At 43.1% G+C, this 16,482-nt stretch overlaps 1 protein-coding gene across 4 annotated transcripts in view; it reads right to left on the reverse strand.

Annotated features, from left to right (window-relative positions):
- Positions 1-16,482, reverse strand: part of Pfk (ATP-dependent 6-phosphofructokinase) — a 139,268-nt gene that overhangs the window by 102,689 nt on the left and 20,097 nt on the right. For all 4 annotated transcript variants that reach the window (XM_075690230.1, XM_075690232.1, XM_075690234.1 and 1 more), the window contains exons 4-7: positions 13,838-14,003; positions 10,049-10,093; positions 6,058-6,166; positions 3,373-3,468 (exon numbers count right to left, since the gene is read on the reverse strand). In XM_075690230.1, coding sequence (XP_075546345.1) covers positions 3,373-3,468; positions 6,058-6,166; positions 10,049-10,093; positions 13,838-14,003 — 416 coding nt within the window. The remainder of the gene's footprint in view (positions 1-3,372; positions 3,469-6,057; positions 6,167-10,048; positions 10,094-13,837; positions 14,004-16,482) is intronic.

Here is a 16,482-nt window from a genome sequence, read left to right on the forward strand (position 1 = left end):
AGACTCCTAGGAAACCCAGCCCAGCAATCGCATCCACCGCAACGAGATCGGCTTGCCAGAATTCTTCAGAAAAGCTCTGCCGTCGACTCCACGCTTTATGGACTTGCTGCAGCTGCCTGGCCATGCGTATGCCATCATTTGCTTTCTTGTGAACTCTGTTCAGTTGACCCCCGTTAAGTGTATTTTATCTAGTGTTAATTTCTATATTTACTGTCAAGTGTTCGTTGTATTTCTTTTGTATTCATAATTGATCTAGATTAAGTGCATGTGTGTTGGTGTTCTTGTGTTTCTTATGCTTGTTTTAATCTTTGTGTCAGTCAGTCAGTCGATAAATATTTGTTTTCAGTCTTTCTCCGGACTATGACTCCTTCGCTGTGTTAGCTTGAGTACGGAATGACTAACCGGCTTGTAAACTCCGTTGACGACTTCGCACTGACGGCGAACGGGTGACAAGCCGTGACACGCATAATCGATAATTTTTTTTCAACTTTATGGGGAACAGATGCTGTTCATAATAGTTGGAATGTTAGTTGATTTGTTTCTATAAAAAGAAAGTAACAGAAAGAGAATACACAAGAACAATTTCTCAGTACATTTAAGCCCTTCCAGCATACAGGAAGTGTCGTCTGCTTGTGTTACAACATGCTCCGTCTTTTCGTGAGCACCATGAATCGCCTTTGTTGCGTTGTGGGCTGCAAACGTAGCAACTGGCAATATGTCAAGTTGCGACGTCTTGTCCCTCTGCAAGGCAGCAGACGAGCGGAGTGGCTGCAGCGCATCGGACTATCGGTATCCGATCGGTGCCAGGATCTGCGCATTTGCGGCCATCGCTTTACACCGGAGGATTACTACCACAATAGCGTTTCGCGAATCTGGTATTCGGGTAAATGCAAGCGCAAGGGAAATGGGCCTGGCTGTTTAACCATGCCGTTTATCGGGATGAGCAGAAGCAGTAGCAGAAGCGCAAATGTGAATGGTCTGCACAGTGCAGCCACCTGGTGGCACAGAGCTCAACCAAACACAGTAGCAGTAACGAAGTGTATTCTTCTTTGCTGCTGGCGTAAATGTTTCGCAGGAGCGTAATTGTCAACACATTGTTTTTGTACATGTTTAAAATGTTTTACACTTGGTTAGAGCAATGTTAGTTCTTTGCTTGGCTGCTTATAAAACTCTGCACCACCACGTGGCTGGACCATGCATCAGGCCGCTCACATACGTCTACGCTAAAGCTTCATCAGCTTGAGTTTATGTTTCCACCTATCTGTCGAAACGCCCAGCTCGCGATGATTACCGGAATACCAGACACATTCGGTACTGCGACAGAATGCTCGCAACACACGCTGCGATAGGTTTCGCTTGGGGTCGACTGCCAAGCAGCTGGTGGAAGGGCTTCGCGCGCTCGCTCCTGGACAACCGGAAGTAAAGGACATGACGTGCCACCATGACGCAGAGCCAGTGAAGGCGGAGCTTAGCCCCAATCACTCGGCGAACGAGTTGAGAAAATGCATGGCTATGGAGGAGGGTAATTTGTAAGCATCCGTAGCTCTCTTAATATGAGACGCTTCACACAAATTGTGGTACGAAAGATTAACTTTAGCTGTATCCCACGTGTCTACAAAATTTGTCCAAACCGTTTCAGGGGCACTTTAATTAACATCAAAAGTTGTGGGTTTGACCATCACTGATGGCACCATCAATTTTGGTGCCATTGAATTTTGGTCTTCCCAATGGCTGAGGATTCGACTCTCACTAAAGGTCGTGGGTTTGAGTGCCTTAATTAACTTTGCCTTAAAGGGCCCCTCACCAGGCCCCACAGCAAATTTTGGTTATATGATGGAAGTTGTTACGTGCCCTCTAAGGAGCATTCTGCCACAAGAATTTTCCAAATTGGCTCATTAATAGCAGAGATATAAATATTTCAGTGATGCGAACCCATGATTTCAGGAAGCGAGTGCCACTGCCAAGAGGGACACCCTCTCCACATGCCCAGTCTAGCCTGTGCAAGCGAAATTCCTTCCCCGTGTTCTCCCACACCAAAGCTCGAGGATTGTGTGACCCATACGTCATGGGCCGCACTTCCTTTTTTTCCCCTTTCATTTTTGTAGCTTGGCACACTTCTACTAATGGTGTCGCGCATGAGTTGTTGCATAAGTCTCATTCTGCAGAGTGCACGATCTTGCATGCTGTGTACAAGAACACCTGAGTAGCGGTATAAGTCAGTGCTGCATGAAACTGAGGCAGACACAAGCGGATCACAGAGCATGATCGTGCACTGGAACACAGCAAAGCGTGACAGTTTCGGTGTCTGCACGCACGACTGCACGACGTGAGAACAAGTAGTCGAAATGGAAGTGCATCTCTCTTGCTACGGTGAAAAGTAAAACAAAAACACGCAGACATTCGGTTTGTGAGTTTTATTATTCCTCTAAACCTTAATTTGTCTATCAATGCAACAGATTACACAAATAACAGATGTTGCCTTGAATAATTCTTGAAGTCACGAGTCCCTAAGAGCGACACCACAGCAAAGACATGTGTACAAGGCACACTAGCACGTATACATCATCCTTCCAGCTTTGAGCGCAGCGCCTATGAGGAGAAGGGCAAACGGCGTTCGGTTTAAAATTTCAGCTCTTTTGGTGGCGCATAGTGATGTACTTAGCCGACACAATCGGTAGTGCACACTGCTGCATAGCGCTTGTCAGCTCAACATGGCCAGACCTGGTGAGGGGCCCTTTAATTAAAACCAAAGGTGATAAGTTCAAGTTCCACCAATGATCGTGGGGTTGACTATCAATGTTGGCACCATCAATGTTGGCACCATCAATGTTGGTGCCATTGAATTTTGGTCCCACCAAAGGTCGTGGGTTAGACTCCCACCAAAGGTCGTGGGTTAGACTCCCACCAAAGGTTATGGGTTCAACTCCCATCAAAAGTCATGGGCTTGAGTGCCTTAATTAACTAAATCTTAATTAACTGTGCCTTAACTTCGCCTTAATTAACACCAAAGGTCGCGGGTTCGCCTCAGACAAATAGACCTAGGTTCAACCATCGATGGTGGCTCTATCAATTTTCCCTCCATCAATTTTGTTACCACCAAAGGTCCGAGGATTCAACTCCCACCAAAGGTCGAGGATTCGACTGCTTATGAATTTTGGTGCCATAACGCTGTACAGCGTAATGACAGACATAGGATTTTTCATCCCATGAGCTGTCCAAGGCTTTTGCCTTAATAAATATGCCATTTCTCCCTTCAGTATTCCATCAAAGTGAAGCATTCAAGCAAGAAGATAAAGCAAAGCTAGAACTGAATTGGAATGAAAGAGGAACACGAGACAAATACGAAACAAGGCATAAGCAGCACCCACTTACCTTCTTGACCATCTCAGCCGTGATGGGGTTCCCATCCCTATCTTGCGCACCTTCAGCCAGGATGATGATGTTCAGTCTCTGGCCGTGTTCTCTCTCCTGAAGACGTCAAGATTAGAAGAATGACATTAGGGCTTCGATATCACTCCCATAACTTTTAACGTGAAGCTTTCTTTGCCTCTTCCCTGAGGTTTGGCTTTTGCCAGTGCTTCCTTGCCTAGTAACAAACAACTTGTGCTGTATGGTTTACAGCTCTTGGTATGCGCCACTGGGCATGTGCCCAAATAAATAACTTGTACCAGCGGGTACCTGCCTATTCTTGGCCGATCCCCAAGATTGGGTATGTGCGACTTTGACACAATGAGTATAGAAGCCTTAGATGTATTTACATATCTGCAGTCCTTATCTGTGCACACACCTCTCAACAACATTCTTCCTCAGCAAGCATTGTTCGGTGCTTTTGTCCTCGTGACAAAGCGAGCTGGCAGCTACAGGCGACGAGGCCGTGCAAGTCATTCACTATCACTGTTACCTCACTAACTCAAACAAGCTTTGTGCCGTTTTGATTCTAACATCGCACTGGGTCTGCATTTTTCTGTTTACACGGTAACAAAGGTCTCTATTTGAAATCTATATAATTTTCTTATTCACGTCTTTTTTTTTCTCTCTCGGTTTCTCACATAATTTTTTATTCAAGAAATTTCATACTATTCAAGTCACTACACACTGTTTCAGACGTAGCAGGCCACGCTACAAAAACTAGAAAGACTTCTCTCCGTGCTTGCATTTGCAACCAACAGTCGCAGTGAACTGCCTGCACAGTACATCGCATACTGTAAGCACAGAAATGCCCAAATAATATGCGGAGTAGTTATTCCGTAGAAAGCGTCACAGGTCAATAAAAACAGCCCGGTGAAATGCACTGAGTGAGTCTTTTACAACCATACTACTTGCATAGCTTCTGCAGCACTGCCTGCCAAGTATAAAATGGAATATAGAATGTGACTTTTCCTTCTAAATGTAACAAATTTAATTCGTATCAGGTCAATGCCTACCTAAGGACATTATTTCATTATTTGAACTATGGAGAGTAAGAGCTGAAGCTTTCTTTTAATACAGGTTGTCCCGTGTTCATATCCAAGGCTACTGGGGTTTACAACCAGCACTGTGTTATGCACCACAATACTTTCCTGACCTTATCACGCATCCCACCACTCAAATTACTGGTAAGGCTTCATGCACTTTTTCAAAGTTTTCGGTTACTGCCTTATATGGGCTGCATAAGCTAGCACTGTGACTCGATAAGATTCAAGAAAAAAATGCTCTGCTGAGTGCTCCACTGACTGCTGGTCTAGAACACTTAGTATTTTGTTGCTACCTGCTAACGAGCGAATCACAAATGCTATGCGCCAAGATTTCAGAAATAGAACTATCTCTTATATGGCTTCTAAATCATAATTATTTTCTCACATCGTCTGCCCCCTCCCACAGAAGGTCTGCGAGGGGAGGGGATGAGAAATAGTTCGGCCTAAAGAGTGACATGTACAGTGCACTACAAAAGCTTATGGTACACGGGTGCCACGACAAATGCTCATTTACACTGCGTTCATGCATTTAATTTAATGGATCACTGTGTAGGTCATAGAAACTTCCACATTGAAACTTTGTATTTGAGGCTATGTGCCCAGGCATAATGGGAATTCAGCTTCCTTGCAAATTCCATGTCTTGTAACTTTTGTGGCAAACTGTACATGCAGTAAGCCCAAAAAAATAAGGAAGACTCTTAGCACTCACTCTGTTTTCCGTTCCCTTTCATTACCCCTACCTCCTTCCTTTTTTGCTATTTCTGAGCAGCGCTACAAGCCTAAAAAAGGCATTATTAATGAGGTTTTAGGTCCACATTTATGGCCACATCTTGCTGCGACTTGAATGATAAACATTCATGACGTTTCCACAAAGAAAATAGGTGCTTGCATCACTGCGGCTATTCTGTCCTGGTAAAAATTACTCTGGCAGTGCGTGGCCGCTAGAGCAGCACTGTTCCCATCGTGCCCCCAACGCGCTACCATTTGTGACGTGCGTGTGCTGTATGCGGCAGTAGCACGAAGCCCACAGTATGCGCATTGCAATTTCGCATGCAAAAAAAAAAAATGATGTGAGGCAGGTATTATCAAGGAAACGATATCCAAATTAACAATTTTCAATTTTCTTTACCATGAACACACAAACTGAACAATTTCTCGAACCTTAGAACTATAGGTCGGCACAGTAACACAGCAAGTGTATATATACAGTCGGTTTAATTAAACCATGATGGAACCAACAAAACTGATCGAATTATCCAATGGGCTGAATTAAACAAGAAGCAGAAAAAACGCCACAATGTGCAGCCTATACATTTGGCTGTATTTGTTCGAGTCTAAGAAAAACCCTGAATTAAAAGAGTGCCCACTTTCCATGCGTCCAAAGAGAAAACTAATGTAGAAATGACATTGTGAAACGCTGAACCTTTCAAACGTTTATCAGACAGACCGACTGACCGGACTGACTCTGTCCAATGCTCATTGTGAACACAAAATGGAGCAAGTATGAATCAGAGTGCTCATAAGTAAGTATGCCGACCTATGCTCAGGATATACCACTGAAGTTCAACCCTGCTATACTGAGAGGCGAGGAATGAAAGTTCACCTGATGCAGCTTGCTGCAGAGGATATTAGGCCAATCACTGTCTGGCGGGCACTCGGGAAAGAACACAAAGTCGGCTTCACTGGCCAAGGCAGCCACAACAGCCAGGTACCTTGTTTTATAAAGCGTAAAAATGCACAAAAAGACAACACAGCATTAAAAAATTTAACAGAGGGCTTTCGATTAGTACCAACCCTTTGAGTTTTTTTAATGTGCACCAAAATCAATGTACCGGCTGGGAGTGGAACCCCCGATCATGTGCACAGCAACAGAACACGACAGTCAGTAAGCCAACAGGTGGCTTCGACTATCATATGCACATTTCCAATTTATAACACAACATCCCCAAAAACCCTGGAGTGTCATCCGTGATGCATTTCAAATGTTTTCCTGACGTTATAACGTCAGGAAAAACGGGAGCTTCAGAATCAATTCGCCATCCTAAATTCCAAGCTATAGGCAACAATGCTTAGTTTGGCTGCTTAGTGTTTTTTCCCCTCCTTTTATTTATAGTTTTATTCCATTTCCCTATTAAAAATTTTTTTTTTTTCACGAGCATCGTGTTCTGCCACTCCTTTTATCTCTTTCAGAGATACAATAACCCATGACCTCCAGCGAAGCAGATAATAGAGGGATGCTGTGCCCGCGCCCATTGACACGCCGGCTGACACACGGCCATGTCACCGGCTTTGCACACAGCGCTCCTTTATTCTAAATTCTGCACCTCCGGTCACTGCCATACCCATTTGCCTTACCCCCTCTCCCCTTTAGAAGAACCCTGCCTACACTTATTGTGCTGAGGAAAGCCTATGTTGCCTTGAAAAAAACAAGTCCACTTGTCGAAACGTTGGCTCCCGCTTTTACCTTGTTCTCGTTTTGCTCATCATCTAGGCCACGGTGCAAGATATATACTCTTTAGATGGGGACACTGCAAGGCTTGCTTGCAAGGCCCCATTGACCAGGTAATGTAGCAACGGGTCGCACCCGTCTGTCCTCTGACAGCGCCGACCAACCATCGGCGGGACAACGCAACTTTAAGACTGAAAACGTTTCACTGCTTGTTGCTATAGCAACCGCCTCATTGTGGGAAAGTCGAAATGACTGAGCTGAGTAGCGAAGTAGGTCATTGGCGGAGAGAGAAAGGCACTCCGTTTGCAGTAGGAGCCCCCACCTATCAGTGAATTCAGATTTTCCGTAAAGCGCCGGCTGCTATAGCAGCAGGAGATAAAACCTTTTATGTCTTGAAGTTGAGCCGCTCCCCCAAAAGATGGTTGCTATCGTCAGAGGAGTGATGGGCATGCAGCACTGGTACTTTATTTGGTTGATTGTGCCTTGCGAGTGTCCTTACCTAAATGGTATATATCTTGCACTATGTTCTAGAGTGATGGTATGAAAGAGCAAGCATCAAAAACATGGACACAGAAGAAAGAGAACAACAACAGAAATGCGGATTATCAATTGAAAGTTTGCATGGCAGGGCCAACACATCAATCGTGGATGTGTGTAGGCATTTACTGAAGATAACTGCTTAGGCATGACAATTACTCTTTATGCAAGGTAACTGAGGGCCGACATAAGCGCTTGCTGCCGCTATTAGGTAATGGTATGCCTTACCTCAACGATAAGGCACGCTTCTTAATTCCCATGTCTGAATAGAACTTCACTGAGTGCATAAATCGGTGGGGGGAGGCACACTTGCAACTGGACAGTGCATCAAAAGGTTCGATAGTGTTCCACCGGGGAAGGGTCATTTATGCTCAGTAATTTTCTGGTTCACGCAGCAGAATTTCTGCTCCATGTAAAATAACCAACAGCTAAAAGGAACTTAGTAAAGTACACATACACAGCATTCTGCAACCTTCAAAAATGACTCTAGACTCTTATGGTAGTATTCCTTTTCAGAAACGCGGGTTCTTACGAAGTGCCAAAGGCATACAAGAATTCATACAGGTTAATGCTAAAGTAAGCAATGTGGCCGACTTAGCCGACATCAACTACACCATCTCAAGGATAGCGCAGCAAAAACATGGTGATCATAGAGTAGCATTTATCAGTGCATTCTTTTGACATTTGCCCATTTTCAGGACACACTTCGCTTTTTGACACATCCAAGTGTTCCAAATAAAGCTAACGATGCAATGAGGTCTCTTGCACAAAAGTATTAAAAAAAATTAAATTATGGGGTTTTACGTGCCAAAACCACTTTCTGATTATGAGGGTCGCCGTAGTGAGGAACTCCGGAAATTTTGACCACCTGGGGTTCTTTAACGTACATCTAAATCTAAGTACGCGGGTCTTTTCGCACTTTGCCCCCATCGAAATGCGGCCACCATGGCCGGGATTCGATCCCGCGACCTCGTGCTCAGCAGCCTAAACAAAAGTATTAAATATGCATATGACTTCAACTATCTGGCTGCGAGTAGACACCTGCATATCACCTTAGTACTATTGCAGCAGATTTCACAAATAAGAAATCTGGTTGGCACTAAAGCCCACTGACAAATACGTGATGAGTGTAAGCTTGCCCGAAGTAGCACGGGGATATTCCTTTAACAAAAACACTACTGAAATGAAAAGGCCATACTGAGTACACCCACTAGAGGTTAAATACTACAGTTAAGACTTGTTACAATTGAACAGGTTACAACAAACTAATGGATATAAAGAAAGAATTGTAAATCCCTTTAAAATTTTTGTAGAAACCCATCCATTTAGTCTCATTTTAACGGAGCAAACATTTTCATTAAAGTTGCACTCAAGTGGCACAGCAAGTAGAACAAGCCGCAAGAATAAATTGTTTATGCCAGAAGAATAAATTGACACGTGTTCACCCTTTCCTTCATTTTTCTCGCGATTCTTCAGCAGTGCACAATGAGCGGTTACATTAGCATCAGCTTGCCCAGCGCTGGCCTCCCCCAGTGGGCAATAATGGTCGAAATGCGTTGGTGGGCTACTTGGTTTGAATCCATGATAGAATGTGTAAGCGCAACTGAACGAGGACGTAGAAAAAAAAACAGATATAGAAACCAGCGCTGTCTCTGTACCTTTCTTTCTATGTCCTTGTTCAGCCGTGCTTACACATACTATCATGGGCAATATTGGCTGTTCGGGTAGCAACGGTGATATAATCAAGTGATAGTTATGACACAGCAACTTCAGCTCTCCCTTCAAATTATGGTGCTTTCGACTGGGTGATCTAGAGCGGCCGCCAAAATCCTGGAGCGGGCGCTCGGATTTCGTCAGTCCGAGACTGCAGGCAGACAGCAAGAATGCTCCAAGGCTGATCATATGAGACATCATCTCATATGATCAGCCTTGGAGCATTCTAACATTCTAACACAAACAATTTCTGGAAATGGTGCCCGACTGCCACTCTGTACGTTTCCATGGCAACTAAAGTTGCCATCTAACAACTAGCACAATGTTGCATATATTTTTTAACTGAAAATGGGATTGATAAATGCTTCCCATTCAAATTTTCGCCTAAGTTCACACCTCAGTGGTGGAGCAAGTGAGAGCAGTCTAGCGTGGAGCAAGTTGATCTACAATGATCAGAGGAAAGCATAAACCTCCTTCAGATCGGCCAGCAGTAATTGCATTCACTGCCTCGAAGCAAAAAAATCGTGCTCTAGATTTAGCAGTCGAAGACACCATTACTTATAGCAAGGTTTTACTGTATTAAGTATGCAGGGCATTTCACGTACTCTGCGAGAGTGTGTTGACAACATGAGACTTCAAAGCTCCAAAGAAAAGCTAGCTTGGCTGTAAGTTCACAACGGGGAGTATTCATGCAACGTTATGTAGTACTACTACTCCATTTCGTTGTCCTAGTCACAGCTTCCGCTGTGCTGCTGGAAATATGGGAATCGAGATAAAGTGGAGCTTTCCACCGTAGCGGCTCTAGAAAAATACGGCGGCCTCGATGACGTGAGTGCACACCCCCCTATACTACAAATGTAGGCCTCTACAGCAACCACAGCAATCTAGAACTTACCCGCAGTGTCTTCCCATTACTTCAAGGATGAAGGTCCTCCGATGGCTAGACAGCGAAGAGACAAGAAATGACAGTACACTCTATGAGCATTCAGCAAGACATTTACAGCTTTGCATATTTGAAAGTAATTCCACATGCAGACAAACAAGGTGCTTGACGCAGAGACCGAAAAACAATGTTCCTTCTATTTTGAATGAAAGAAAGTTGAAAAACCGCTACTTGCATGACCTACGGATATTTACAATTTGCTTTTATATTGTGGCTTTGCACTTGTAGTGGGGTGCGCATTCTTATAAGTTAAATTGTGGGGTTTAATGTCCTGAAAGTGCACGGTGGGTCATAAAGGATGTCGAAGTGGAGGGCTCGGGATTAGTTTTGATTTGGCCACCCGTGGTTCTTTAATGTGCTCCCAAAGCACGGTAAACAAGCATTTTTGCATTCTTCCCCCACTAGAATGTGGCTGCCACGGCCAATTGTGCTCAGCAGCGCAACACCATTGCAGCTGAGCCACTATGGCAGGTACATTCTTATGAATAAAGAAACGTTGCCATTCCTTCAGAACTAGCACATCTTGAATTGCAGAGTTGCAGCGCATCTTTGTAAGAGGAGCATGTACTGAATCCTAAGGTTGTCACCAGAATAATTACGCTTCACGTCAACTTGAAAAGAAAGAAAGAGAGATATTGAGTTTGGCTAATCTTTCTGAATTGTCCTAAAGAAGAACTCATCGGGACTATTCTTTAACCCTTTGAGCATCAATGCCAAAAATATACGGTGCCATGAAGAAGTCCCAAATGGCTGATGTTGTATATTTACGGCGCCACCTGTATGTTCGAAAAATACACATATTTTTCAATGGTTTGTTGCCCAGCAAGTGCTGCCACCCTGTGTAGATACAATGAACTTTTTTTTTTCTCTGTAGTCTTTTGGTTTTCGTTCCATATGCTTTTTTATGCCTGTGTTTAAGCGACCGCTTGCGCATCCACATATGCGATGGTGTAAAGTGGTTAGTATTGGTTCCGTCACGCAGGCTCTTTTCGTTCATTGCGCTCCTAAAACTGATGTCTATCTGGTTTCAAACCCGTCAGAGGGTCACCACCAGATGCTCGTACATTTGTTGCTCACAGGTGTGCGATTACATACGTTCACAGGTGCGTGCTGTTAAATACAAATAATGCTGCCATATACAAAGGATGCTGCCATGCCTGCATTTCTTCGCTCAAGACGTGTCTGGCGAAAACTGATTGGCCCTCAGTGGTGATGGAACAAAGTATTACTGACTGTTTCTGACTACTATGGTTTTTCTGATGGGCGCACGACCATTGAGTTTTCTTGCGTGCACGTACGTACACAGTTCGATTATGTTATGGACGTGCATGCTAGTTGCTGTGGTGTAAGTGAGCGGCGCTTCCTCCTATGCAGAATAATACTCAAATACCAAATCGGAATATATCTATTTCAGTGAGCCTACTTCTTTATTCTTATTATAAGTACTCATGAAAGCCCATCTGTATTTATGAATAAACAATGTGTGTTTTTTTATGGAAAGTATTTTTTGTCACTTAATGGCCACTCTAAAAAAACTGTGGTAATTTTTTTTTTGCAATAGGTCAGGCTGAATATTTTAAAATCTACAACAAGAACAATAAAAACTCTGTCCTCGGGGGGTAACATTTGGCGAGAAAACTTAGCTCTCAGAGGGTTGGCACTACTATGTTTGCAGTAATTAGGAGGACTATGGTGCCCTCTGTATGCAATCCTCCGACTCAAATCAAGCAGTCGAACCTAGCATATCGTGACTTCAATGCACAGCTAACATGAACTCCTGTTCATTGTCGATTATTTGACTAGCTGAAGAATGGTGCAGGCTCTCCAGATGCAATTTTCTCCCCAACTAACATGCGAGTCAGATGGACGAATTCAGCGTCATTTGGAGTGAGTGCACGTCCCTCGACTGCATGCCATTTCAGCTTTTTTATGCCACACACACGCACGCATAAATGAAGTGTCATTTGGAATTGATCGAGGTGGCAAATGGGTGGTATAAAATGCACTTGGCTGCACAAATGTACAGTGCTGTGAAATGGGCAACTGACATTGCATTTTTATTATGAAAAGGGGAAGAACACGTTAAGTGGCTTTTATAAAGACTGCTACGACAACTACGCAATTGCACATGTATAAACTATTTCGTAATTTGGCACAGTAACATAAGGCAGAGGACAACTGTGTGATAGATGCAATAGTGGCACTCACTGATACTGAGCACTGAAAGCACAAACAGAAGACAGTTAATAAACACAGTTAAAATAATGTGTGTGCAAAAATACAAAAAATGTGTTTTTGTTATTCTCATTGATATGTACAACGGGTGTTGTTGAGGCTATGCACTTTGGAGGAGCTCGGTGAAGGTTTGCTGTCGATTGCACTCTGCAAAGAGTGTCAATGCACTTTCTCATGTGAAAGTCTCTGAAAGATAGCCTTTTATGCGACAGACTTTTGCTCAATGTGACACTAAATTTGCCCAACTGACAGAGATTTAGGTTATTTGTTATTTAAAACAAACATTGCCATGTTTCTAGGAAAGTAATCTAACAATTTCGTTTTGTTCAATGTCTCTTGAAAACAGTAACGCATACTAGCTGAAGGAGTTAATAAACAGTCAATTAGGAGCAATTACAGTAGAACCTCGTTCATACATATTGAAAAAAGAAAGTGTGAGAAAAAATGTGCTGAGCAAAGGTAAGATTTGAAACAACTAAAAGATTTCACAGCCTCAACTGTAGTTAACATCTACATAATGCAAAGCGTTGCGTGAATCATTGCGCACGAGGCACGAGACGCCGACGTGCGTCGAGCTGGTGGGGCTTTGGCGGCTGGAGACACATTGTTTTCATATTGTGTAGTGTTTTAAGAGATGGCAACAGAAAACCAAAATGAAATAGAGCCGGTGGTGACACCAGATGCTGCTGAAACGTAACGTGGTGCTCACGTCGGGCTGCCTGCAGCAGGGGATTGCGGTGCGTTTGGATTATCAATAACTAAAAGCATGCAGTACGCTAACAAAGGCACTCCACCCTGCACGATGTAAAACAGATAGGTGAAGATGCTTATTGCAATTCGGCCGCGATAGCTGTGAATGCAGCGTTCGACAATGTGGGAGGAGATTTGCTGGTACCAGAATAAGTAACTGAGTGCACACCGGCGTTTTGATGTAAACATGGGCGGGTGTGTATCGCGGGAAAGCTGATGCGGCGGGCAGCTATATACTGTTGTCGATCGCATGCGCCTTGTGCACTTTCTTGTTTACACGGGATCTAGTGGCCGGAAAACATATCGTACGGTTGAAGTTTGGCAATGTACTAAATGTTGGTGCCAAAAAATCGTATTTTCCTGGAACGTATGAATCGGTGAAAGATAGCGTAACTCTATTGGGTCATTTTTGTGTTCTCTATTGCTTACATTGGCGCCAGGAAATCGTACTTAATGGGATCGTGTCAACAAGATTCTAGTGTATACTGATTTGTGCCTTAACTAATATGTATCATTATACTTTAACTAAGCCGAAGAAATTTTTGCAAACTGTTGATCATTCAATGGAATTGCTTTGCTCAGCTCCAGTACCAATATTAAAGCCTGTTCAGCGTCAATGCGCTCAAAGAAGCAGCACGAACAATTTGCAAATAAAATGAGGAAACATTAAAGCTGGAGATAATGAGAGGTTACAAAAGTTGCAAAAGCCATTGCTATGCACAGTGCATCGATCACAAACACAAGGCAAGAGCTCACCTCGTTGCAGTGGTGGCAATAGCATCGACGGCTTCCATGATGCGATGGAGCGCTGAGTCAGTTCCAATCGTCATGTCGGTGCCGCAGAAATCATTGTCGATAGAACCAACCATGCCCACAATGTTGAGGTGACCGCAACTGGTCCTCTGATCCTGGGTGATATTGCCTACAAAAGTGAAACCAACGAAAAAAAAAAAAAGAAAGGTTTTAGGTATGAGCACAGCAGGTATTACCAGCCCAGATCTAAGTGAACAGCATACCAGGAGGAAGCCAAATACACTGGTTAAAGTAGGAAGAAAAGATGTGCTGATGTGAAAGAAAAGTAAGAAATGCAGATGTGGTCCTGTCAGCAAAGTATGAAAGCTGCGAGCAATGTTCTGTACGTGCAATGCAATTTTACATTCATAAGCTTCATTATTAAGGTTTATGATAATTGTATCATGCTGAAAACTCAATCGAACTAATACAAACGTACCATGTTTAATGCAGTACTCACAATACAGACAATAAAACCCTGCCATAACCGCCCCCCCCCCCCCCGCTCGATGGGCCATTGGAGGTCATCATCATCATCAGCCTGGTTATGCCCACTGCAGGGCAAAGGCCTCTCCCATACTTCTCCAACAACCCCGGTCATGTACTAATTGTGGCCATGTCGTCCCTGCAAACTTCTTAATCTCATCCGCCCACCTAACTTTCTGCCGCCCCCTGCTACGCTTCCCTTCCCTTGGAATCTAGTCCGTAACCCTTAATGACCATCGGTTATCTTCGCTCCTCATTACATGTCCTGCCCATGCCCATTTCTTTTTCTTTGGATACCTTTTCAGGAATACCTTTGGAGGTATTCCTGAATAAAATAAAAAAAATATAAATAACACGCCATTTAGTACCTTAGTTTCTTCTTGAGATGAGCATTGTTGAGAGCAAGCTCAACAGAAATACAGAGGCATTATTAGGCGCTAGTTTGGTGTATGGCTTTTACAAGTTCTTATTTGCCCTCGTTAAGTGAGATAGGAACAAAGATAACATTTCATTTTGCACACTACACTAGTGTGATTAGGCAGCCTAATCTAACCACCTAGATTAACTCAATCCTTACCTAACAGTATTGTGCCTTGTGTATTCATGTTGTCATTCATACCTATGCTTCAGCTGGAAATAGGTTAATAACTCCTCCGTTCCAGCCAGAATACAATGGATCACAACGCCTAGCCTGGATGGAATACAGAAGGATGATTTGCTGGGTGAATTGCTATTCCATTCGTGAGATGAGCAGTGGGAAAAATAATATGACAGAACCTGCTGTGAGCAGAAGGGTTGCAGGTGGCACGCATGACCGGCATGGGCGCAGCATTTATACACCTTGATACAATGGTAGCTCGGGAGACAGGTGTTGTCTGCGATATCAATGCGAAGCCTTCTTTAAATGCTCTACCATGTTTTCTTGGTGGTGGTCTGGTGCATCTTGAGCACAGCGCATACAAAAAATGCTGGCTCTCCCGTAATCGATAGTAGATGTAAGCATGAAATGGCTACCGGCAAAGCAAACTGGCTGGAGACGATACTAGCCACAATCTTAAAATGGGTGCAGTGCATGTTTGCTATGGCATAGCCCACCACACCATGCCATACTGTGCACTGGTTTGTATGGACTCAATTGTTTCCTGTCGCAGACAGAACCTCACTGCAAGTCTCATCAGCCATCCGCGGCATGCCGGATGCGCTGCGGAACTCATGGACCGGTGGTGTTGAAAAGAGCACAAGCAAGCCTGTGACAGTTCCAAAAGATGACAATCAAATGTATAGTGACCTGTATCTGCATTTTGCACATGGTTATTGGAAATGACAAATAAAACTTTGGCGTACTAGAAGTTATAGCTTGAGTAATATTGTGAACAAACTTTAGGAAGAACTTGGAAGCAATATCTTTTGTAACTTGTTTGTGCAGTAACTAACGCATGTGAGGCATTTTCTTAAGAGGAAGCTTCAGCTCGGGTGCTCCTATCTAAATACATGTAAAGGAGAATTCGTTTTTTCTCGGCCACCACTGCACCAAATATGATGAGGTTTGTTGCATTTAAAAGAAAAACTTAAAATCTAGTGACTGTTCGTTTCTAATTTTCGATTTCAATCGTCAATTTTTTTATTATATATTGGCAAAAATAAAAAAATTTCAGAAAACAAAACTATCCAGTTTACAGCTCTCTAACTCAGCAAGCAAAGATTATATCATAATTCTGTTAATTGCATTTGATAGTACATCTAAAGCGGACAAAATTGATATGTTACACATGAATTAAAAGAAATTGAGTAATATGGAAATACAGCTTTTGCAGAACCCTTGTACACAACGCAATAAATTCAAGTAAGATATAAATTTACATATCGAATTTCTCCTCTTTGAATGATCTAATGGATGCCATTTACAGAACAGCGATATCTGTTTTTTGATGCAGAGCTATTAATTTATAAACTTTCTGCGTCTATTTCCTTTCAAACTTTTGAATTTTTGAATATGCTTTTCATAAAACTCAGGCGCTTAATCGAAATTCCACTTTAAACAGTCACTAGAATTTAACTTTTTATCTCAAATACAACAAATTTCATCAAAATCAGTCCAGGGGTTATCTCAAAAAAGCATTTTT

This window comes from Dermacentor variabilis, chromosome 4 (assembly GCF_050947875.1).
Source record: "Dermacentor variabilis isolate Ectoservices chromosome 4, ASM5094787v1, whole genome shotgun sequence".
NCBI classification, from domain to species: Eukaryota; Metazoa; Arthropoda; class Arachnida; order Ixodida; family Ixodidae; genus Dermacentor; species Dermacentor variabilis.